The sequence below is a fragment of the Mesoplodon bidens genome (assembly GCF_964165515.1).
Source record: "Mesoplodon bidens genome assembly, chromosome: 16".
NCBI lineage: Eukaryota > Metazoa > Chordata > Mammalia > Artiodactyla > Ziphiidae > Mesoplodon > Mesoplodon bidens.
In genome coordinates this window covers 69,763,099-69,789,231 of record NC_138173.1, presented here as the reverse complement: position 1 = coordinate 69,789,231, position 26,133 = coordinate 69,763,099, and the positions used below count along the sequence as shown (strand labels likewise).

Here is a 26,133-nt window from a genome sequence, read left to right as displayed (position 1 = left end):
CTCAGGGAATGCTCGGCATGAATAAGAAGTGACGTTAAAGAAAGAAAATCTGCACATTTCTTCAGAACTAAGAAAGCTGTCGACCCAATTATAACCTTATGTTAGATCTTACTCTTAAGACTTTTTGAGGGAATAGGTGTGGGTAAGAAAACGTTTTGTCCAAGAAAAGCATGAAAACAAGAACACCTAGGGGATTAATATACTCCCTGAGGTGCATATGCCAATTCCACTCATTCAGCATCAGTGCTATAATGCTTTCTTTTGCAGTGTTGCTTTGTTTTTGCTGCTTTGGTTTTTAAAACATAAAAAATGTCAATAGCATTAAGGGAAGCTTAGAGATAGGGTGTCCTTTAGTTTATTTTTCAACATTCACTAGCCACTTAACTACTATAAACAGATGTTCTATCAGTTCTAAGTTTCTAATTGATGTGTTTATTATCACATCTTTCTGATTTTGAAAAAAAATTAGGTTTATTCCATAGGTTCCTTCAAATTCTAAATGTACACAATTAAATCGCAGGTTAAAAGGAAACATAATTAACTCTTATCTTCAAGGAGCTTAGCTTAGTGTTAGATGAAGAGAGAGAAGCAGCAGAATATTGACAGAGTCATAAATCCGTCAGGCCCTATGTTCTTTCTTTACTGAGCATCAGCTGATTTTTATATACCTTATCTCATTAGATCCTGATAACCATCCAAGGTACAGATAACACAGTCACCATTTAACAGATGAAGACTGTCCAAGGATACACATGGTAAGAGTATTCAAAGTCAAAGCTAACTGGCACAAAAAGCCTATAGGAGAAATGGGATAAGGCCTGTATCAAAGTAATTATACCATACATGGTAAACTGGTAAGTATATATAACATTTTTTTTCTCCTTTGTATCAAGCTTTTATTTCTGTAAAACCATGAATACTGAGGTAGACAATATAATAACGATTATTTGGTAAGGGCCTAGATATTATGCTTTTGACATAGCATGAGGTTAATGACATTATAGCAAAGGTATCTAAAAAGAAAACAAAAATTTTTGTCAGAGTTGATTCTCTCATTAACAGACCTCCTAACAAATTTAGTTAGTTCTTCCTGAAGATAGTGAGCAGTGGGATACTAACTTCATGCTAATTTTGACTATGATTTCTCTCTGCCACTATTTTTGTGGCAGAAAAATAATCCACCCTAAATTGTTTATTAGGTTTAATGGAAACAAATAGCATTCAGAAACACTGAGAAGTCTTTACAATGATTCTTGCTGAATTTAACAGAATTCTCAAACATGCAATTCTACTACTGTAATCTCTCAATTGATTTCTTAGGACTCTTTCTGAATCAGTGTGGTCAAAATCCTCTAATGGTCAAGTTCAACTGTAACAACAGAGTAGAGCAAGACCATTAACAAAAATGAAAATAATTTTCACCTTCTCTGAACTCTTGTAACTCTTTATTACCTCATCTAATACCAGCATTTTTTTAATTTATTAGTTTCTGCTTTATAACAAAGTGAATCAGTCATACATATACATCAGTTCCCACATCCCTTCCCTCCTGCATCATTTTAACACTGTCACTGGTGCCTCCCACTTACACAAGATCGTTCAGAGAATCAAGATTTATGGATTCTGAACTAAACCTGTAACCCAATAAGAACCAGATACTGACCAAAGAGGTTAGCTACACACTGAATATACTGTATTGGTTCCCTGTAACATCAACTCTTGTGTGTTGTCAAAACACAAAGAGAAGTGAGAAACCTAAAATGGGAATTACCATTACAGATGAATTACTATACTGGCTCACGGTGTTAACTGTTTTAGATGGGCAGATCCTGACTGACAGCTAGATCAGGAAACCATGATCCCCTGAGGCTGTATGAAAAAAAACACTTTGGTGTAGATGTGTATGAGTATTCTCTTGAGAGAGGGGTTCCCAACTTCAATCAGATTTCAAAGGGGTCCATGATCAAAAAAAAAAATTCTCTGGAAGGCAAGATCATCTATTAACACTGAAAACTATAGGTGCCCCACTCTTCTTGGAAGGAAGAAAGAAATGATGGACATGCAGCTATGCCAGAACTACAATCTGATAGATTTAAAAAATACTTTTATATTCAATGCAGTAACAGTAAAACAATTAAACATGATTTGAATTTAGAGAACTCGATCTGATTTATCACCTAGTTTGATACATCATTTTTACCTGTATTGATAAAGAACATCAACCATGAGGAAATGATAAGGGAAATTCCTTGATACACTGATGGCCTACAATCTCCTACACTTAAGCCAAAGGACATGGTTGTTAACTACTCATTGATAGGTTACAACCCCCTGAGCAAGGCCAGACTTTATCAAACGTCCCAAAAACCATCAGAATTCACTCTGAGATTTAACTAATCATTTGAATAAGTGCTGTATAAATCAAAAAGGCAATTAACCCAATATATTATTCAAATTATGTATTTTAAATAATAGTCCTGTTCTTGTTTATATTGGTAAGACAATAAAATTTCTAATTTATATAAATTTAAAAACTGACAGTTCCTCATCCATTTCATTTAACGCAACACTGAGTCTCTAATTCACTGTATGTCAGACACTAAACTAGGAATAAAGCTACAAATACAAATAACAATCAACAAACTCAGATTCAGCAGGGAGGGGAGAGAAAAAGGGAATCAATAAGCTAATACAATTACAATACAGCACATAGAAGGAGTACCTAAATTAGATGTTCTCTTGGATAAAGTAGCTCTTCGATTTTTAAAGGATGAAATACACTTAAAATATGACAAACATAATTTAAATGTTAGCAGAATCTTTGGGAGTTAGAATTCACAATTCAGAACAGTCTTGTTTATAAGGACTTCATAAGCAAGAAACTCTAACATGGTATCATAAAAAATGACTAAAACATATTGCAAGAGATAGAAATAGAGACCTTCCTTACATACAATTGTCAGGAAGAGGATTATTTGCCAAATAATAAAAATTAATGTAGAATGAAGTCCAAAGCAAACATAATATTCCTATAACCTACTAACCTTTTAAAATTTTTAGCTTCCTGGAAATACTTTAAATTTACATTATGCTTTGTAATTTTCAAGTGTTTTCTCACCATTCACTCTCTACAACAATGTTACCTATTATTACAGTATTTTTAGATGATGTGCTTGTAGGTATTGCATGTTAATTTGTTTCACACTTGAGGAACAGACTGAAAACAAAACCCTTTTGATTAATTCAAACCTGATATTCCAAAATAAAGTATAAATCCAAAGAATCTATTAATAGAATTTCAAGAACATTCAGAGGATGGTTATATATGTCAAAATCACATCTTTTGCAACACTGAATTCTAAGGATCTCAGTGCATTATCCCTCAGGTCCTCTTTTCAGACCCATTCATCCCCAGGACACATGTTCAACACAAGCAGCCAGACCACCCTGCTTCCTACCTGTCCATAATCTTTGCAGCAAAGAATGGGTAAGATCAGAGTTAGCTATGTATTTTGCTTCAGTTACTCGGAGCAGCCACCTTTCAAATTAAGGTTTCATTTCAAATCACTGGATTTATTTAAACTCCTCTTCCTCTCTACCTCCTTGCCATGCCTACATTCGTTCATACCATCAGTGCTGACCAAATCAAAATGCCCACCCCACAGCCTTTATGCTCGTTACTGTCTCCTGCCGTAAGAATCAATTAGACTATCAAAAATTCCTTTCCCACTCCACTAAAAACGCCACCAGTATTCTACTCAAAGTTTATGTACTTCACAAAATTTGTTCAGGCCAACATGACCATTCTTTGTTATTTAATTGTTACAAAACTCCAAACTCTAGCAGGTTGCAGTCCACCCAGTTTCTATTTCTTAATATTTAGCATTTAAAAATTATTTTAATACTACAGATAGTCATATATGCTTATACACCTATGATTAAAGTTTTAAGAATTCACACTGACTCCTCTCCCATTAGATTCTACTTTCTTAGAATAACTAATATTCATGCTATTATTATTACTAAAGCTAACATTTATTAAGTGCCTACCATGTGGCAGAAAACATGAAAAGCTCTAAATGTGCACCGTCTTGCTTATCCTCAAACAACCCTTTGAGTTAGGTACTACTACTGTTCCCAGTCATTTAAGGAGGTCATAGAGGCTCTGAAAGTCCAGCAATTTTCTCAAGTCAAAACAGTGGTGGATCCCTGAATGGAGGTTTGTCTACTTCTTAAAGAATTTGCTTTTGATCATTATATATTCTGCATCTTACAACTGATCATTTTCAGCTCTTGTAAAACTTACTGCAGTATTTCAAATATAGGGGGCTCTTTATCAAGAGGTCCTGAAAACAAAAACAATATAAAATCAAGTCATCTGTTTATTTTTTCTTGCAAATTTACTCTTCTGCTTCTGATACAAAATAAAATGTGTAAAGCTTTTTGTTAGCCCAGAGAGTATGAAGAGCTTTTATTATACTGTACAAAATAAACATCCCCCCTCCCTTGTGTAATTCATAATAGTTTGACAAATATCATTTTATGCTTAGTTTTCAACCAGTAAGTCACAATTCATTTGCAGTAGTGTTCTGCAATGGTAACCAGATTTCAGAATATCCCCAAAACTTTTGGGTTCATTCTTTACCAACCCACCAAAATTCAATGAACTTTGCTGGGCACCTTTTAGGAGTAAAACGGGCTAGGCCTTGTATATAATTCATTTCACATCAGTAGCTTATTCTTCAGTACGTTACCTACCCATGATGTAGTAGAAACGTATTCATTTTTAATTGAAGAGGGTTGGTTTTTTGGCAATGAGAAAACAGACTTTTAAGACACACTGAATATTAAATATCCACAGTCTTTCTTCAATTTTATTGCAACAATTCTCTCCAAGTTGGGTTAACCTAAATGACTGAAATAACATAACACTTACATACCAGTTTCTAATTTAATAAGAAGAAAAATTTTATCTGCTGATTAATGATCTGCAGGAGGTGGTAGGAGGAATGGTCAATAGTTCTTCAATACAAAGTCATATAAAAATACTAAAATACTGAAACCCTTACGAAGAATAGCAAAACTAAGCTGCCTTTTCAATACCATGTTAATTTCTTTTAAGAAATTATACTTCCAATTTTTAAAACTTAAAGCTAGTATTCTCTCCCTCAGTTAAAAAAATCATTTAAAAATAAAATTAAAAACCCTTAAGTATCTGCAGATACAGTTCTGTCTACTCAGCGAAACTAGAATTGCAAAACATTCTTTTTTGTAAAATTGATTACCACCACAGATAAATTATTTCCTAATTATTGACTTTAATCAATTACTCACCACAAAACTAAGCATTACGTAATTTGGTAAGACAAGTGTAAAATCTCGCAACACATAATAATAACATTCAGCGGGAAAAATGTAACAAATACGGAACTGGATGTGTGTGACAGATGATGACCAAACTTCAACCAAATATCAGACAAGCAAATAAAACTGTCTTCTCTCTTGATCCAGCCCTTGCCATTACATGAATGCACACAAAGCACAGAACAATAAAAGTCAATCTGTGATTAACCATAACCACAGGTAGCCTTTTTTTTTTTTTTTTTTAAATAAAGCAACAAGGGCCTAACCCATAACAACTATCCAGCCAGATAGTGCTTGGGACTACAGAAAGAGGAGGAGCAAGAAAACTGATGCACATTAAAAAGTACGCGCAGCTCAATAGACTCTGTTGTACTGAAAATAACAAAAAAGGATTTTTGGATCATGCATCACTTTGTCCATACTTACATTTTACTTCCTCCAACTAACATAAACAGTTAAAACAGACTACAAATTCAAAAAATAATCCAGGATATTTCCACTGCTGTCCGCCTCAAAAACTATATCTTCAGGTTAACAATTCTGTATGGTCTAGACCGGTGGTTCTCGTATGTGGTCCCTAGACCAGCAGCATGGGCATCATGTGGAGACCTGTTAGAATGCACACTATCGCCCCCACCTCAGACCTACTAAATTAGAAGCTTGTAGCTGTTGGGCCCATGAATCTGTGCCTGACAAACCCTTCAGGTGATTCTTATGCAGGCTCATGTTTAAGAACTACTCTTTCAGACGTCACCTGAATCACTTTCAAAACTGTAGGATCAATGAACTTTGTAAGAGAACCAATTTGTTAGTGAATGGGTGCTACACAGAAAGTTAGTGAGTTAAAGTACTAAAGCCAATAGTTATGATGTTAAGTAATTTCAAAATTAAACAGTTAATGAGAAAGCATTTAAATGATGGGAGAGCAGGATGTAGAAAGAGTAACTACCGGCCCAATACCACTACGCTACAAATACTTCAAACCTCTATATTTTTGTTCCCAATTATATTCACCTTTCTCCACCTTTTTCAATACATTTTCTCTTCTTCTAGAGACCAGCAGTTTTGGGCAAACTACACTGGACTTCTAGCCCTTGCCTACTATACTTCTGCCTCAAGCCATTATTTACCTATCTAAAAGTGAGATTAAAAAACCTGTCGCCCCTGAATAGGTGAAAAGTAGATAAAAGAGCTTGAGTTTCTAGTTCAAGGGATCTGAGAGATCACTGAATATGTCACACCTTCACTTTAAGGACATTAAAGCAGAGAAGTAAGTCTCCAAAGTCCCACAGTGCATGGCAGAACAGCACCTAGAACCCACATTTTCTGACTTTAGTTAAATTTACTTTTTTCAATATTCCTTTTCTCTTGCCTTTCAAGAAATCTAGAATAAGCAAAAAATTTGAGCAGAAAAGAAAAAGCTCAATTAAAAAAAAACATGAATCAACATAATGAAAGGAAGACCATTAGGGAAAGAACAATAAGAACAAAGCAGGTGTGTTTCAAAATAAATATGTCGACTCCTATTTCTAATCTTGCTTTCAACATTTTTTTGTGGGAGGGAGAAGGTGAGGGGAAGGGAGAACTTTATCTTCAAAAGTTCATGGGGTTTTCTTTTGTGGAAATTTAAAAAATTAAACTACTAAAATGTTTGTACACTGGTGCAGACCTGTTTGATGATTATTAAACTGAGGGTTCACTTAGATCTTAGGATTCAAAACTTGTGACTTTCTGAATGTAAAGAATCTCAGAATTTAAAAACAAGTCTTATGAATTTCAATTTGAAATTCTCTACAGACAGGGTCCTTAATCTGGAGTCCATGGGTTAAGTTTTCTACCACCACCCATAATATATATTACTCAGTTATTTTGGTATATAAACACGACTGTACATTTTTCTGAGTCTACAGCTGAAATTAGGTTGTCAAAGGTGGTGACTCAAAATTAGAATCAATACTTTCCAAGTACAAAGAGATTTAGGAAAGGTCAACATACAAAAGGACAAATTTTATTTATATTAGCAAAATAATATTTTAAAAGTATTCACCTATGGTTTCTACAAATTCCAAACTCACCTAATGTAATTTAAATGTGTTTTCAGTTTTTAAATTTGATCTACATACTATTTTTCAGGAGCACACTTCTGTTCCAAATATAGATCACACAACTTATCTCTACTAGTGTTTTCCTTTGAATAGCAAATCCAATCAGTAAAAGACAATCCCTTTTAATTCAGACAATACGTAATTTTATTTAAATTAGAAAGTATTTGTACTTCCTAGAATCTAAATTTCTTTGATTTTCCCACTCTACTAAAATTCTGTTCATGAACAGTTTAAAAACTCACATTTGCAAATGTTCCATACAGTTCAAAAAACTCCAAATGTGTGGAAACAGCATTTGTCAATTCAAATTTATACTGTTCTATCAAACTCTGTACTTGCAGACATCTCCACATTTTTTTTATCTTTCATTTTCCTTTCCTTTAGATCTAGAAGAGAATTACATAGAAATATTCCAATAAAGGTCGGACGAGCGTAACTCATCTGAATATTTTAAAATGACTTTATAATTTCAAGTTGAAGAGTAACACCAGAGCATATTACTTTATTTGTTTTGTTTTCACAACTAAAACTTGCTATAGAGTATTCTAATTTCAGTCAAAAAGTTAAATCAGTAGTCAAAACTGGTTTATCACATTTTTTACTGAACAATGTTCAGAATGATTAGATACTTTAACATTTTTAAGGGTGTTTTCTAAATTATAAAACTCTGCAAAAACAAAGATTTTATTATCACCTCAAAAAGGTTTTATAGCATGTTGCAATGACATGATATTCCTTCTGTATTCCAGGCCATTCTCATGTCAACACTAAGGCTACATTTAAAAACTTACACATTGAGTCTTCAGATCCCCAAAGATATATTTTTCAACTCTCCCTCTTCCCTTGCATTTACCTCAGTGCTTTATAATTATGTATTATTTTATATAATTTGAAGCAAGTTTAAATACATTATTTTATTTGATCCTTAAAATAATTCTGTAAGTAAAAGTCAGTAACACTGCTTACATTTTACTGCGAAGCCAACCAAGTTCAAGGACTTAACTCATATTTACAGGATCAGAAAGTGGCAGTCTGAATTTGAACCTGCCTCTTTCTTCTTTAGAATCCACTGATAGTGTCTCAAATATAACTTCAACTCTGAACTTTCTCTTTCCCCAAACACATTCCTGTATCAACGACCTGTATTTATTTTCATTCTTATGATGTTACTGCATTCAAGAAATTATAAAGCTAATATGTTCAGGTTTGGATATACAGAGGCTGCGGTGGCATATATGAGGGAGATAAGACAGAAAACGGTTGATTGTGTTAGCTGTGAACATTAACACATAAAAGTCTTTTCAAAGACTTTTAAATTAAAAGACTGTTGAGAAAGCCATTAAAATGTTTTGAGTAAAACTACAAATTTTTTAAAAATTAAAGCAACCTACACTTCTCAATAAGAGTTAGGTTTAGTCCATATAGAAGAGATCCAGGTATCAAAAACTACACACTGGAACAGAAGGCGACTGGCCTCTCACTGGCTTCTCAGGGCCTGCATTCATTAGTATTGGTAAATAATCAAACCACCAGGGTTCTCCGATGTAACTGGAAAATTACTTTGAAAGCAAAAAGTAATAAATTGCTACTTAAAATGTGGAGTGTATTTTCGAGGATGAAGTATCTTTCTGAACTTTAAAGAATATGTGATATGGTTTGCTCAAGGAATAATAATGTACTTTCCCCCCAAAAAATAGGTTGAGTCTTCCTCTTAAATCAAATATACCCCAAACCTAAATGTGGGAGCTTAACTTTAATTTCTGCCCACTAAATTTAGAGTTTATCCTTTTATTTCTAGAACGCATACTAAAAAATATTTTCCTCTTTTTAATATAGGACAAACCTTCTACATATAAGACAAACGGGCATTCAGGTGCCCTACTATCACAACTTTCCCTCCGTACTTCTCTTTAAAAGCTAATGAATCAACGTATAGGTTATTTTCTTAGTAATAGCTATACTGCTTATTGTAAATGTCTTACATACAAAGAGAGTAAGATATACTTGCATTTCTGCCTGTCCCTCCCTGTCCAATGCCTATAATTCAAAAGACATTTATGGAATAGTATTGAGTAGGGCCTCAATACTATTCCAGCTGAATGAATAAATGTGGAAGACTAAGCACTCAATGTGGATGCAACCCAAAGAGAATATGAAAGAAAGTAGAGAGGGAGGGATGAAAGACGGAAGGAAATTAGTTCAGTATATTTTCAGTGATTAACTGTTTTGCCCTCATAAGAATATCAAAGTTTCTCAACACTTAAATAATCCTTCTATATTTTTACATGATATTAAAGCAAAAATTTGTGGAATTTATAGGGGATACAGAATGGCCCTTAACAAAAGAAACAATATAAAGAATAAAGTTTATCTCATTTAAAAATAAAATCTGTTAAGAGCACCATGTCTCACAGAACTTCTTTTGTGCCCCATATAAAATTCAGTAAATCTTAGCAGTTAATTACTTGTCCTACAGTAAAGTACTTTAATACTAAATTAAAGGGCCACCCAAGCCGAAACACTTCTTGAGACTACTGACAGTAACAAAGTCACAAGAAAATTATTTCTTTCAATTACCTAGGATATGTATATACAATACTCTTAGTTCTTTTGTAATTAAAGCACCACTATAGCAGAATGCTAAAATCTTCATATAAGTGAGCTCACAAAACTCGAACTGACAGCAAGTTGCAGTGATTATCGTATGTGATTATTTTGGCTAATGTTGACTCACTTTAAAGAGACCGTTATTACTGGGGTCATTAAAATTAAATCTAACCTTCATCAATGAGTACATCTGCATGATATCACTCTATCTAAGCGCTTGGGAAGTTTTTCATGAGAAGCATAAGATAATGAAAAAATTAAGCTACAACTTTTATTTGTTTTCTGACATTCCAAATACTCTAAAAGCAAACTCAGACTTAATTTTTAAAGTAGTTCTTTTTCATAATCTTTTTAACTACTGAATCACCAATTTCACAGCTGATGAATTAGGAAACATTTCACCACTAAAAGTGAGTTTCTTACTAATACCAGTTAATTATGTCAGTATCCCTTAAGGCCATTGGGAGAATAAACTATGTGCTTTTCCAAAACTGGAAGCTAGTTCAATTGCAACTTTGTCAGTTTGGAAGCCTAAGAAAAGAGTAATATGAATTAACTAATAATTCAAAAAGCCAGTAACTTTAAAAAAAGAAAATAAATAATTTAAGATTAACATCAAAGAAGTAGCATTTCTCATACTCTTGCATCACAGAGAGGTTCAATAGTGTGTCCCTTCAGAGCAAAAAGCTTCTTTTGGTCAAAATCAGAACCAAAGAGAGCCAATTACTGACTAAAATAGCACCTTTCATCGTATGGTCTAATGCAGTGGCTCTCAATCAGGAGCACATAAGCCCTCCACCCCCCCACCCCCCAAAAAAACATTCGGCAACATCTGGAGACACTGTTTACCATCGTGACTGGGAGGGAGGCTACTGCCTGGGTCCCAGGTGCTTTCCAAGCCCCTCCTGAGAACACTGTGTACATTCTCCAGCTGATGAGGGTAATTACGCCCCCTAAAAAGAAGCACTCACTGAGATGCAGCTTGGAGGCATGAGGCCAAATAACTGTGCCTTCCCACCTCAAACTACAGATTCAAACTGTCCCAAGCAGAGCCCTTTAAGCTGGGGGTCACGGACGTTTGCCGAGTTCCAACACCTTTGTTTTTGCTAATAGACAAAAACCCCAGGCTGGTCTAAAGTCAAGTATCATGACTAATCAAGATTTCTCTGCCTGCCATTGCCAACTCAGGAAGTTGACTTAATACAAATCAATCAAAGACAAATCTACAAAATGCCCACTACATTTTAAAGGGAGTTGTAGTGAAAAGAAAATGTCAAAAAGGCTGGTAAAGTTGTTGAACTGCTAGACCCCTCATCAAAATAAATGGGCTTCAAGAGGAACTGAGGCTGAACCAAGAGACAGCCACCCAGAGAGCAGAACTAGAGGCCAGCTAACAGGAAGGAGGAAGGCATTCCCTAGGAGAAAGAGGGAATCCTTATTCCTACTGCAGTCCAGTGACCCTGGTGTGTGCTAGTTCCCCTTCTCTCCTTTCCAGGTGGTGATTTTATCCTAGGTAACCAATTTCTCCTACACCACTGTATGTAGGGGTATGTTGGAGGTGTCTGAATTCACCCCTTATCACAGATGGCTGGTATAGGAGAAAAAATAAGAGAAGGCCTGAAAGGATTACTCATTTAAAACTGGAAACAGTAACAACCTGCCTTTAGGTCAGTGCACTCTGGTGAAGGAGGAGGTAAACTGGGTTTTGGTTTTAGGTGGAACAGTGAATGATGACTCTGCTAAACAGCAACATATTGCGGTTTGAAGGACGACCTCTGACACAGGCCAAAAAAATCAGATTTGCATCAAGTTTTATCTGAAACTTGGGAATCTGGTTATCTGGATTAATATCTTCTCCCTCCTACCACACACAGAGCTCATATTAAGTACAAAAGAGTACTGATAACTGCAAAATCTGAAGAGTAGGAAAACTGAAAAAACAATGTATATGTTTATTCAAAACGTGAACAAGTTAATGTTTCTGCCACTGTCAGAAGAAGAGCAATTAACCAGCCCATGTAAAACTACAGATATCATGCTTTAGGTCAAGGGTTCCATATTTTCCATACCATTTTTGTAAGTAGTCCAGTGCCTCCAAACGAGCACCAATCTCAAAAGTGATTCCAGGACGATTTGGGGGCTTTTTACTCATCTTGAGATCCTGTTCTTCGGAATTCTCTTTTCACTACCTCAAGAGAAATAAAAAAAAAGTTAGATTCTGATGCATAAAAGGCACAAGGGATTAAACAGAATTTTTTAAACATTACATGAGAAGTTAAAGTAACTGCCAAATTTTTAAGAAATCTGAATGATGATTACCAATACCTCTATGTAAAGTACTGTACAACTTGCAGGCAATCTTAACAATGAATTAAGAAAAAGGACATTAAAAAGCTAACTACTGTAAAAGAATGAATAGATGGGGATTAAAACTAATGGCTAAAATGCTTTAAATTTTAACTCAAAAATACCCAAGAAAATTCTTCAGGATAACAGCTGAAAATGTTTTTCTGTCTTTGAAAACTCAGGACAATTGAGTGTTCTGGCATATGACTATTGAAATTCTTAAGAGAACAAATTAACCAAGTTTTTCAACAAATATTTATTGAGTGCCTTGTAACATAAAACACTTGATAACACACTAAAGAATATAATGATGGAAGAAACAGTAGACACACTCTTCCAGTGCAGATTTAGTAACTCCTCTTGTGATTAGGATTTTTCATTACCTATGATCTCCCACCTTGGTAGCACATGATTCAATAATTTTAATTTAACATATAAACTTGCAGAGGAAATTTCTTTTTCTTCACATTCAACAAGCAACAATGATACAGATATTTCTTAACTCTGAGAATTTACTTCTACTATATTTCAATATAGACAGTACCCACACTGACAATAAAAATGGTTGTACTTTCAAACAAACAAAAAACTACAAAGGAATACCTATTCCTCTCTAGACCATGGACATGTGGAATATTCATAATCCTCTTAGCCGGTGGCAAGCCAGCACACTTGAGGTAGCCTCTTTTTCACTAACTAGCACCAGAGGAATATGAATGCATTTTGCAACAGCCCAATCAAAATATAATATTTAATCAGGTATGGAAACCTACTGGGGGAGAGGAGAAATCTCTAAAACCGTTTTGAAATTTAGAATTACTAATATGACTATGCTCCCTCCCAATTTAAAAAAGAAAACACACAACTGTGTCATGTTTTTTCAATGGTTTTGTCACAATTCAAAAGGGACAAAACAGCAAGCATAAAAACCAACTGCCCTTTCCTCTTAGAAAGAATCTGCTAAGTAAGGGAAAATACATGCCATATATGCCAAATACAACAATACATGTCATAAAAATACGTAAAAGCAAACTTAAATACTCATGGGGGGTGGGCGGGGGGTAGATATCCTCCTGCCTGCCATGGCAGCAGCAAAGATTAATGCACTGAAGTTAACAGTAGGCTCAGCCAGAGGGCGTTTGGTGCAAAAGAAACAGTAGTATGAATATTTTTAACAGCGGTCTGGTCAGTGTGCAACATACAAGGCAGTTACTTGTAGAAATGTAATCCACCTTTTCTGCTGCTCTTCACAGGGAGAACTTAGTAAGGGGTAATTGACGAGTTACACTAACATTTTCTAGGATCAAACTTAGAACCCACAAGAAGTGACAAAGTTAATACATATAATTCCCCCCCAGTGACACTGCGGGATGAGGTGCCAGAAAAGGAAAGATTTCTTCTTCTTGGGTGGAGAGGGGCAGATGGGGAGGTATCTGAATTAAGGAAAAGTAAGACAAATAAACAGTCTATTGGGGGAGGGGGGTCAAACCTGAAGCAGAAAGAGAAAGGGGGACGGAGAGAACGGAGAGGAATAAATCGGGAAGGAAAACGAACAAGAAAGCAAAAATATATAAGGGTGGTGAAACCTGAGGACCTGACAAACGGGAAGGAAGAGTAAATCAGCAAGAAGATACAACCCTGGGAAAGTGAAGCAATGGTCAGAGAATGGCCGCGGGGCCAAAAAAAACGGTCGGGGGAGGTGGTGCGGGGCGGGAGGGGGCTGACCAGAGACAGACAGGAAAGGCTCAGACCCGGCGGCCAGGGTGCTGGAGACGCCTCCAGGTTTGACAGCCGTCCGGCCCTCGGCAGGGGGGGAAGGAAGGGAGGGGTAGAGGGAGCGGCGGCGCCCAGACAATAGGGGCGGCAAGTTACGGAGAGGGACGCGGGAGGGGAGCGGGCCAGAGACAGACACCAGCGCTGGGGTGTCCCGGGCGGCCAGGCGGGGGCCAGGCGGCCTCCAGGCCCTGCAGGCGCCGCCGCCTCTTACCGACTCGGCCTCCTCTTTGCACAGTTGCCGGGCTGTCCGGGGCCGAGCCGGGGCGCGAACAGGACGGCCAGCCCGGGACTCCGCCTCCGCCTCCTCCCAGGCAGCGGTCGGGGAGGGAGCAGGAGCGGAGCGGAGCGAGCTGGGGCCGCAACGCGGGGTCGGGCTCGAGGTCGCGCGGAAGGGAGCAGGTCCGAGCCCTCAAGCCCGCTCACTGTCCCCTGCCATCGCCTCCTCCGCCGCCGGCCAGCCCTGACGCGACGCCGGCCCAGACGACGTCAGCCGCCCGCGACGAACCGGAAGCGGGCCTGGTCGCGTCACGTGACGCGTGAGGGTTTGGCCCGGGCCGTGCGACCGATTGGAGGACCGCCCTGGGAGGCGGGGCTTTGCGGCAGTTGGCTGACAGCTGGCGGGAGGGGCTCTGGTTAGCGAAGGAAGGAACGAGGGCCCTGGGACCCCATTGGCAGTTGTGAAGTGTTTGACCTTTGGGAGATGAGGGCGAAGCCCACTGAATGTCATTGTTGGTTTGTTGGGAACCAGGTTCTCAAAATTCCTCAATCCCAGCACCCTGGCCAAACTTTTGTAAATGCACACTACACGCTTTCTTAGATATCCACCCCATTCCACATTAAGAATAGAGCAAATGGTTACTGTTATAAAGTAAATAAACGTCTATTGAATGAATGCTTAGTGGCAGGCACTGTGCTGTAAGTACATCACATGACAACCACAATTGCACAGTTGTATTCCTTTATAGTCTAGAAGATCCTTACAACACAAAAGGCAAATATTACTAAGACATTCTGTGTGTATTGCATGTGAGTGTGTGTGTGTGTGTGTGCAGCTCAAGAACCTATGGCTAAATCAACATGACTTTCCTAAGAATACACAACTAATGACAGCAGAACTACTTTTCTTGAATACTTACCATATCCCAAACTCTGTACTATGCACAGAAGAAAGTGTCCCCACTTTGGGGAAACCAACAAGTGAACACATTCAAAGCAATATTGAGGTAAGCATCTTTTTTCTCTTTCCAGTGTGCCACTCTGCTTCTCAAGCTTTCTAAATGCAACACTGCATGCAAATAATACAATTATCATGCTTTATAAAGTGCAGTTAAAATAGCAAAGTATCACTCTTTAAGCTTCAATTATAGTGAGACTCAGTAATTTAAACAAACACATCCATATCCTCTTATTCAACAGACATTCAATCAGCACTTACTATGTTACTAATAACTACTGAATTACACTGAGGATGGCAATATACAGAAAAGATATAAATAAGACAGTCTCTAGTGGACATTTGTCTTCTTGGTTTTCGGTTGACCAGCATCTGAAATCCCTTTCCATGTTTGGGAAATTTCCCATCATGGTTGTCATTAGTACAGTATACCATATATTTCCAGATTTCACATGACAGGATTATACTTTGCACCCTCCTTAGAATTATATGTGACCATTTGATTTGCTTTGGCTAATAAAAGGAAATTGGAAGTGAGTTTTGTCACAACCAGTTGGTAATTTAAAAAATCCAGTTCACCAAGCTTTTTGTCTCTGACACAGCAAAATGCAATTTTTGAGATGGTGGCTGCTCTAACAACCCATATTCTAAAGAGATTATGATGATGCTAATCCACAACTGATATGTAGTATAAGGAAAAAAATAAATATTTGTTGGTTTAAGCTATTGAAATTTTGAGAGTTGTTTGTTACACAGCATAACCTAATGCAAACTGACATATACACCCACCTATGAGCCTTAGGGCAAAGTCAACCTCACACTAAATAAGATGAAAGTATAAGAAACTCATGTTCCCTGTTTCCCTTGCAGCTAAAGTTCTATTCTTGGCTATACCAATTAGACTCTCTCACTGAGAACTATATATCAGAAGCTGCTGGTGACGTTCAAAATAAGGAAAATTTTCTCCAGCAGCAGTGGCAGTACCAGTAATCAAATTTCTAATGTTCAGCCCAGAGCTAACTAACTGAACCGTGGCAAAATTCCTGCTGACCCACAAACCAATAGGTGAGAAAAAAATAAATATTTGTTGTTTTACATCACTGAAAATTTGAGATTGTTTGTGATTTAAACAAAATGCATAATGTAAAGGATAGCACGGATTCTATCCAATTTCCACAGTTTGCTGACAATCTACCAATCTACCCTGAACAGATGATTCTTCCATTTTAATTGGGACTTAACAAGAGATCCCTTCAATAATGTAACCTGAAAGAAAATAAATGGAAATTGGGTCTAATGTATCAATAAATGATTCTTGGCTTGAATGGGTTGTATAGGTGAGTGTCCTCAATGGAGTCAATACTGTCCTTTAGAAGGCACCTTGGGAATGGGCGGAGGAGGCATATTTTTAGTTGTCACATGATTGGAGGAAGGCATTGCTGCAACTTAATGGGGAGGGACCAGGGCTCCTAGACATCCTGAAATGAACAATGCAGTCCCATACCTTGAAGAATTGCCCCAGGTCGTACATGACTTTTGAATGGCCCTCCGAACTTTCACGTAGGTTAAAAAAAAAAACTGTTGATCAGTTTCAGAGCCTAGAACTCAGTTTTACACATAAGCACAAAGTATTTTTGCAAGGTTTTAATATGCGCTCAGTTTTCGAAGAATGAGGCCACTATATAACATGAGGGAAGGCTGTCCTCTTTGTATGAATATTACCAAGATTTTATTGCACTTTTAAAAATCATACCACCAATGGCAAAGCTACTCATAGTATTTGAGGCATTGATAGAACACACCTATATCACTCTGCATTTTATAGCTGTTACATTCAGGATAAATCTAAATTTCCATACTAGCACTTGACTGCTTCATTGTGGCTCATCGTGAGTCATGGCTGACCACTTAAGTACTGAGATAGATATTATTTTTATTGTGAATTACTTTCATAAATGTATTCTTACATTATTGTTAGGGCATTGTATTGATTTTTTAAAAATATGTGGAGCTTGATTATTTCATTTATGGATTTAATTTTAGAAGAGTGCAGAAGATGTGACATAGGATTAACTCTAAAAAGGGGACATTAAGTCTGATAAGACTGATAGAAAACTCATATAGGCTATCATCGCTGCTTTTGACCCTACAAAGTCAAAGGTCAGAACCAGGGAAGGGATACAACATACTGTATAGAAAAGTCTGGAGATGACTCCCCAGCCATACAGTGAAGCTATGCATCACTATGTCCCCTCTCCTCTCGTACCCAACACACCCCTCATCCAGATGGTAAATGTTAGCCATCAGACGCTTCATCTCCAAATTTAGAAAGAAAGAACTTACAGCTGTGTTTGAGTAGAACCAAACAAGCAGTGGGCAAATTATCTTGAAACAAGGGTCCTTAGGCAGAAATCACTGAACTAAATTTCTCCAACATTAAAAATATGAATATGGAACCATAATATCTCCTGGAATATTTAACAACTGTATATACCTATTTTAAGGGGAGAAGTCGTTACTAAATACCAGATATTCCTTCATTACATGCAAAACACAGAAAGCTATTTTGTGTGTTTGCTTTAATATATATAATCAGTGAAGAAAATCAAAGCAATTTAAAGATTTTTTTAAATAGACTAGTTTAGTAGAAACGTAACCTACTGCAACAGACACCCTTGGCTTATCTACCTATTCCATTTTAAAATCTTTGAGAATAGCACTAATATCACATCCTTCACCTGCCAAAGAACCTAGTTGTCTTGTCTCTCTAGCACCATATCCTTTTATCAACTGACCAGGAGTGATAGTTGCTCCAGAATTAATCTCTGGCAGTTGAGCTCCTAGACCAGGTATGAACGTGACAAAGAAATATCATCTCTCTCATATGTTCACACACAGCATTCTGCTCATATTCCTAAAGTATTATATTTCCCATTGAATGTGAAATCAACTCAATTCCTCAATGGATTTTCCCATTTGTGATGCTGGAACAAAGGATGGGCTCTTTACTTTCAGCTACTATATTGATACTTCGAAACTCCTCTGATTCTGGTTATTGTTGTTTACTGTTATCACTTCCATGAACTCTCTCAGTGTTTCTCAAGCATTGGTCCATCAATCATCTGCATTAGATGCACCCAGGCTGTTTGTCAAAATGCAAGTTCATGGGCCCTAACCTGTATCTTGGTCTTAGAGACCAGAAACCTGTATTTTAAAAGCCATCCTAGGGCTTCCCTGGTGGTGCAGAGGTTGAGAGTCCGTCTGCCGATGCAGGGGACACGGGTTCGTGCCCCGGTCCGGGAAGATCCCACATGCCGCGGAGCGGCTGGGCCCGTGGGCCATGGCTGCTGAGCCTGTGCATCCGGAGCCTGTGCTCCGCGGCGGGAGAGGCCACAGTGGTGAGCACCTCCCCCCCAAAAAAAAAGAAAATCAAGGAAGACTGCATAGAGGAAGTGACATTTGAAATACGCTTTGAAGGATGAGTAAGCTTCAAATAAGATTCTATACAGACTCCAAAGTTATTATTGCCCTCTGGTTCTTTACAGGTTTTTTTAATTGACGTATAGTTGATGTACAATATTAACTAAGTTACAGGGGTACAATATAGTGATGCACAATTTTTAAAGGTTATACTCCATTTATAGTTATCATAAAATATTGGCTATATTCCCCATGTTGCACATTATAGTCTTGTAGCTTATTTTACACCTGTTTATAACTCTTAATCCTTACCCTTATATTGCCCCTCCCCTTTCTCTCTCCCCACTTGTAACCACTGGTTTGTTCTCTATACCTCTGAGCCTGCTTCTTTTTTGTTATATTCACTAGTTCTTGTATTTTTTGGATTCCACATATATGTGATATCATACAGTATTTGTCTATCTCTGTCTGACTTATTTCACTTAACGTAATGCCAAGTCCATCCATGTTGCTGCAAATGGCAAAATTTCATTCTTTTTTATGGCTGAGTGGTAGTCCATTATATTCCATTCCATATGTACCACATCTTCTTTATCCACTCATCTGTTGATGCATACTCTTTATAGTTTTGATTCAAGCCCTGACACATAAAAAACAGCATTCTACTTCCAATTCTTTCCCACAGCATTTATTGAACATCTGCAATGTGCCAAGTTCAGTGCTAGAACCAAGGAGCATAAGGATGAAAAGTCTTATTTCCTGATCATAAGGCATTTAACAGTGTAGTCAAGCAGACCAACACACTAATAGGTCATCCTTATACAGTGTAAGCATGCAGGAATATGCAGGGTTAGGATATGTGCTCTAACTGGTCACTTGCCATTTAACTAAGTGTCTGTCCTTTTGGTCAGGACCAGAAAACAATACCAACATCTCCAAGGTAACTGCCAGACACTCAGATGAAAGAGAGTTCTCCCCGTGGGGGAGGGGAGAGGGCTGGACCGGGGCAGAGAACTTGTTAGCACATGCATTGCCACAGTTCTGCCTCAGTAAAAACATACTGAGACAATCCAACTTCGTGATATTAGATTACTTCCTCATTTGTAGTTTGCAAAACATTCAACAGAGCAAGTTTCCCCAACACAAGGGTAAACATCCTTTGATTTTCTTTATTTTCTTTCCTTTTTATTTATTTATTTATTTTCAGAACTATGGGTATCATGCAGATCATAGGAGGCTATACATTTGAAGGAAATCAAATCCATTACCTTATTTCTTGCTGTTGTTTTTTAATGGCAACTTAAAATAGAAAGCATATGAGAGCCAGGGATTTGGAAAAAGACCAGGAATTGGATGTTAGACCTGACACCATCACCAGAGTGGTTGAGGTCTAGACACTTCTCTGATTTTCCTTTCGTCACACGTAAGTGAAAATCTTAAATCTACTTCACAGAGTTGTAATGAGGATTAAATTAGAAAGAACCAGCTATATGCGTTTTGCAAATGATAATTGAGGTACAAATGCCAGGTGTTTCCAAATGTCCCTTTTTCACCTTTCCCAGGGACCCTTATACCTGGTTGCTGTAATCTCTGAGGGTACTCCCAGTTTCACTCACTGTGATTCCATGAAAACACACATTTTTCTGAAGACTTACTTTGCTTCAAGTCCTGTGTTTGCTGCTGGGGCTTACGGAGATGAGTAAGATGCTATTCTTGCTGCCAAGAATGCAAGCTTTTATTAAGACTTTATTACTGGGTTTTCACTAACTAATCAGTCTCTCTCGATTCTCCTCCTCTAAAAACTGCCCCCCCACCCCCCAGTTTCTCAGTCTGTCTCTTGTCTCTCTCCATCTCTCTCTCTCTTTAAAAAAGGTATTACCACTGCAATTAGAATATGAACTCTGAGCACACAGTAAGGACATACCTAGAGCATTTTTAAGTGACGACTTGCAAGAATTATTGTACAAATCCTAAAAAGACACATTAGCAACAAAGGAACATCAGTTAAAGACAAATATCATACGATGTCGCTTATATGTGGAACCAAAAAATGGGTACCAGTGAACTTATCTACAAAACAGAAATAGAGTCAAAGATGCAGAAAACAAACTTATGGTTACCGGGGGGGAAGCGGGGGAGGGATAAATTGGGAGATTTGGATTGACATATACACACGACTATATATACAAAATAAACAACTAGGGCTTCACTGGTGGCACAGTGGTTGGGAGTCCGCCTGCCGATGCAGGGGACACGGGTTCGTGCCCCGGTCCGGGAAGATCCCACATGCCGCAGAGCGGCTGGGCCCGTGGGCCATGGCTGCTGAGCCCGCGCGTCTGGAGCCTGTGCTCCGCAACGGGAGAGGCCACAACAGTGAGAGGCCCGCGTACCGCAAAAAAAAAAAAAAAAATATATATATATATATATATATATATATATATATATAAAAATAATAAAGACCTACTGTATAGCACAGGGAACCCTACTCAATAATCTGTAATGACCTATATGGAGAATGAATCTAAAAAAAGAGTTGATATACGTATATGTATAAGTGATTCACTTTGCTGTATAGCTGAAACTAACACAACATCGTAAACCAAATATACTTCAATAAAAACTTTTTAAAAAAATGAATGTAAAGGCAAATAATAAAAGTATTGTGATGAATCTGTGTTGAAGTGTAAGCTCTGAAAATCAGAAGAAATCATTAGAGATTTCATTCTTCTATCACCATCTGAACATGTGATACTCTAGTATTATTACAAGGGAATTAAAGTGGACCAGTTTAATTAAATCCAGATCTATCCTGGCTGGCCATTTTTCTGATTTCTTTGTCTTTTCTTAGTGTATCACTCACAACTGAATTATCATGCTCTCCAAATATTTATATGTAAATCCCCATCCCTACCTCCATAGTACCTACAGGCAAAATAACCCCCTATTGGCATTCTGGTCTTACAATCTGATCACAATGCATATTGCCGACAGCATCTATTACTCACAAAACCAAACAATTTGAAAGTTCTTCCAAGACAGTGTCCATAAATTATGCATATGACACATGACAAATACCCAAGAAACAGGTAATCTGACAAATTCAAGGTGCCAGCAATTAAAAAGAGAGATGCATATGTCTCAAAAGAATTATAGGTAAGGATATTGGCACAGGGAATTGACAGGAATCAAGTAAAAAAAAAAACAGTTGACTACGTTTTTGATAGACTGTCCAGCCAAAGAGGTACTAGCTTGGTATCAAAGAGATGATGACAATTTAAAGCTTCAAAGGAGCTTCCACTTTCCAACTTCCAGGAACGAAAGTAGGCTGAGAAAGTTGCTTGGCTGCCAAGGAAAGCATATTCTCTTATCTCCAGAGGTAGCCAAGGAGAGTAAGGAAAAGGAGTGAATTTTACTTTCCAGAGGGTGAAGCAGGAGCCACGAAACAATTGCCTGGGTTGCCCTACCCAGGGAGCAGAATCAGGGCCTTATCAGGAGCATTTTCCATCCACAGGGTGTAGGACTCTTGCAATGTCTGACCATTCAGTTACAGAATTTCCATGCAACAGCCACTGCTGTGTGTCTGCCATTATGCCCCTTTCTAAACAGGAAAGTTTGGGTGGAAATTATTCTGTCCCTCTTCCAGAATTGAATGTTGGGTGTAGGGGTTCAGAAATCTCCATATCAAAAGGAATCACTATAGAAATATTAGAAGATTCTAGATTTGAAATCTGTTGCCATGATTGAACGGCACTGGGGGGTATCCTCTTTGGAAATACATCCTCTCAGCATTTTTGAAAGTGAGAGAGGGAGGTAAATATTTAGGACGGAGATGGAGGACTGCAAATCACATAATTATTTCAAGTTATTCCCTTGCCTCTCTACATACGTCTGTTCCCGTCTCCATTCATTGCCCGGTGACTTGCAGTGCCTCCCCATGGAGATGTGTACTTACCCCACTGACTTTGAGCTTGTCCACACGATCCTTTTGGACCAATAAAGTATGAGTGGAAATTTCAGATGCCAGCCCTGAAAAGAAGTTTTGAGAGGCTTTACATACTTCTGCCAGCTCTTTTGTTCCCTCTCTGCGTTGAGAAAGACATGTCCCTCATAGGGGCTGATCCTCCAGCCTGGCTTCTGGAATAAAGTCACGAGGGACAGAGCTATAGCCAACTTGCAGCCAACATAGGGCAAGATGTGTTGGTCAGATTCAAGCAAAGAAGCAGAACCACCAGGAATGATGTAGAATACGTAATTTTTCAAAGTAAGCATTGAATCTTAGATGACTTTATTTTACTTTTGCAGATATAATTATTATTGCTATTTAAGAGAATTGCTCTTAGAAGGGAAAGAATCTTCTTTTGGTGACAACACAAAGTCTGTGAAAATGCAGTGTGATTAAATATATGTTGAAAAAGAAAACCCTATTGCCAGTTGTTTACCACTGATCAGGCAGTTGGCTAGCAGAAGGATGTGAGTTACCAAAATGAACAGTGTAAACACATGCAACTGGTCATCCTCACAATAGGAAGAAAAATCATGCTACTTACTGTTTGCTTATAAAGCTGCTACAGGGAATGCGTGGTTGCTGGAGGAGGTCATGGAGAGGACGTGACCAAAGGGTGACCTGTGGGCTTGACCTGGCTAATGGGAGGCTCCTCATCCACTCCCCTGTCTTGGCAATGTTTGTTCTGCCTGCTGTTCCAGCAGTGGGAGCCATTTTCAAGGATGAAGCCTTGAGAGAGTAAGATGTTGTTGGGACCATCTGGGCTGAATAAGTGACTGAACCCCCTTAAAACCTCTATATAAACTTTGGAGATTCAGGCAGGTGCGTGCAGAGATCTATTCATCTTGCAGCACCCAAGACCAGCCTCACAGGTAAGTTCCCTTGTTTATTCAACCTGCCACATACCAACCTGGAGTTCTCTGCCTCTTTCTTTGATGTCTCCTTGCCCTCTGTGTATGGAGGCCAGGTTGTGAACCAAGAGTGTTCCAGGCCCTCTGAAATTATGTTAGATATACATATTATATTTTTATAGTTTCTCTGTGTTAGGTTTTTGAGGGAGAGGAGAGTCTTAGACAATTTTAGACACTGGCGAGAGAGTTTCAGTCTATTTGGCTGTTCCAGGGGTGCTGAACCTGACATTGTAGGACAGCTGCTCAGGATCAAAGGAAGTGAGGTGAGTGGGGACCACTGGAATCCCTGAAGAACCAGCTGGAACATGACTGTCTATCACTGAAACTCACGTTGGCCTCTTCCCATCTCTAAACCTCCAACTTCATGGCCGTGGATGCCCTGCTGTAGAGACACACTCACTTCTATACCAGGATTTGGGAAGCTGAACAAAGCAATCCCAGAGGGACTGGAGCTTTGGGCCCAGTCCATGCAGTGAGCCAGCAGATCTGTGAAAATTTGTAGGAGTGGCAACAAAGCCTGAGCCACATGGACCTTCCAAGGACCACCATGGCTCCTGATGCATTCTCACTTTCCATCTCTTGCACTAACTGCACTTGGGGCCCATCCTAACCAGGGACATACAAAGAAAGGAATTCTGGGACATATGGTCAGCTTACCCACATTGACACATAAAGCCACCATGTGGGACAGTACCTGATTATTGCTACAAGCCACTAAGATTTGGGCTTTGACTTTTACTATAGCATAACTGTGATACAATGGCTGGCCTCCGTCTCCTTCTCAGACTAAGATCATTAGTCTTTCCAGGCGTTGGCCCATATATCTTCTTCTGGCCCCCATAAAGTTCTGTGCTATGTAGCAAAGAGCCCAGCCAGACTTAGAAGGTGTCAAATCCTATTCATTCATTATTAAGTGCCTACTGTGCACCAGACACGATGCCAAACATAGAAACCACAATACCAAACTAGAAAATCATGGTTCCTATTCTCCCAAAGCTCACGGTATTGCATGAGAGATAAATATCAATTAAAACCTGGTCCATTTACCGCAATTGTGATACATGTTCCAAAGGAAAAGTACAGTCAGCTGTGAGACCTAGAACCTGATCTGGGAGGTCAGAGAGGCTGCTCAGAGAAAGAACTATTTTCACCTAAAAGATGAACAGGAGAGACAGAGGCTGGGGAAGGAGATGGCAAGAGGCAAAGGAAATAGCGTGTTCAAAAAGCTTGAGGTAGGACCAAGCTTGAGAACCTGAAAAAATAGTCACAGTGGTTGAATTCTACAAAGATGGGGTGTGGTGAGGAAAGGGAAAAGGCTGGAAAATAGGTAGGACGGACCCCACAGGACCTTGTAGATATTACAAGAGATTTTGAACTTGATCTGAGAGAGGAGCAAAGGCAAGCCACTGAAAGATTTGATCAGAGGAGCAACCTAATCAGATATTTACACAGCAGAGATCATTCTGGCTGTGGCTTGGAGAATATATTGGAGAGAGGCCAGTGACAGAAAGTTGGTACCAAAGTCCGGACAAGAGAAGGTGGCCTCTGGAGCTCCACAGCTGACAGTGGAGATGGAGAGAGTGTCTCATTCAAGGGTTACAGAGGGGATAGTGTTGAGTCCTCCTAGTTTCCTGACCCGAGCAGTAGAATGGAAGGTGATGCCATTTAATGGAACACAGAATACCAGAGGCGGGTGAGGCTTAGGTAGGAAGGGAGATCGTGAGTACTTGAAGGATTTAAATAAGGATGCAGGTGTGTTTATTTATTGTTTATAGTATTTTTAAATTAATTCATCACACGCACCAAGTTATATTAGCATTGCCCAAAATGCATTCACTAGCATCCTGCCCATCCATCAAAAAACAGTCCGTGGACCAGCAGCGTTTTCACCTGGAGCTGGTTAAAAATGCAGAGTCTCAGGGCTTCCCTGGTGGCGCAGTGGTTGAGAATCTGCCTGCTAATGCAGGGGACACGGGTTCGTGCCCTGGTCTGGGACGATCCCACATACCGTGGAGCAACTAGGTCCGTGAACCACAACTACTGAGCCTGCGCGTCTGGAGCCTGTGCTCCGCAACAAGAGAGGCCACGACAGCGAGAGGCCCGCGCACCGCAATGAAGAGTGGCCCCGCTTGCCGCAACTAGAGAAAGCCCTCACACAGAAACGAAGACCCAACACAGCAAAAATTAATTAATTAATTAATTAACTCCTACCCCCAACATCTTAAAAAAAGAATGCAGAGTCTCTATTGCTACCTCAGGTATTATGCTATTCAGTAGATCTCTAAGACTTATTCATCTTTCATAACTGAAACTTTGTATCCTTTGACCGACACTCCCCTGTTTCCCACTCCTCCCAGCCCCTGGCAGCCACCATCCTACTTTCAAGCTCACAGTGGTTGTTGGCTGCATTCTTGACTTATGGACTCA

At 38.7% G+C, this 26,133-nt stretch overlaps 1 protein-coding gene across 17 annotated transcripts in view; it reads right to left on the bottom strand.

Moving 5' to 3' along the window:
• Positions 1–14,668, bottom strand: part of PHF20L1 (PHD finger protein 20 like 1) — a gene marked incomplete at its 3' end in the record, with an annotated part of 80,330 nt that extends 65,662 nt beyond the window's left edge. For 15 of the 17 annotated variants that reach the window (XM_081258921.1, XM_081258916.1, XM_081258927.1 and 12 more), the window contains exons 1-2: positions 14,410–14,668; positions 12,146–12,265 (exon numbers count right to left, since the gene is read on the bottom strand). In XM_081258921.1, the coding sequence (XP_081115047.1) occupies positions 12,146–12,228 (83 nt within the window). In that variant the 5' untranslated portion in view covers positions 12,229–12,265; positions 14,410–14,668. Of the gene's footprint in view, positions 1–7,711; positions 7,856–12,145; positions 12,266–14,409 lie in introns of those variants that run through there. The other 2 variants (XM_081258925.1, XM_081258932.1) reach the window with 2 other exon arrangements.
• Positions 14,669–26,133: the final 11,465 nt, after the last annotated feature.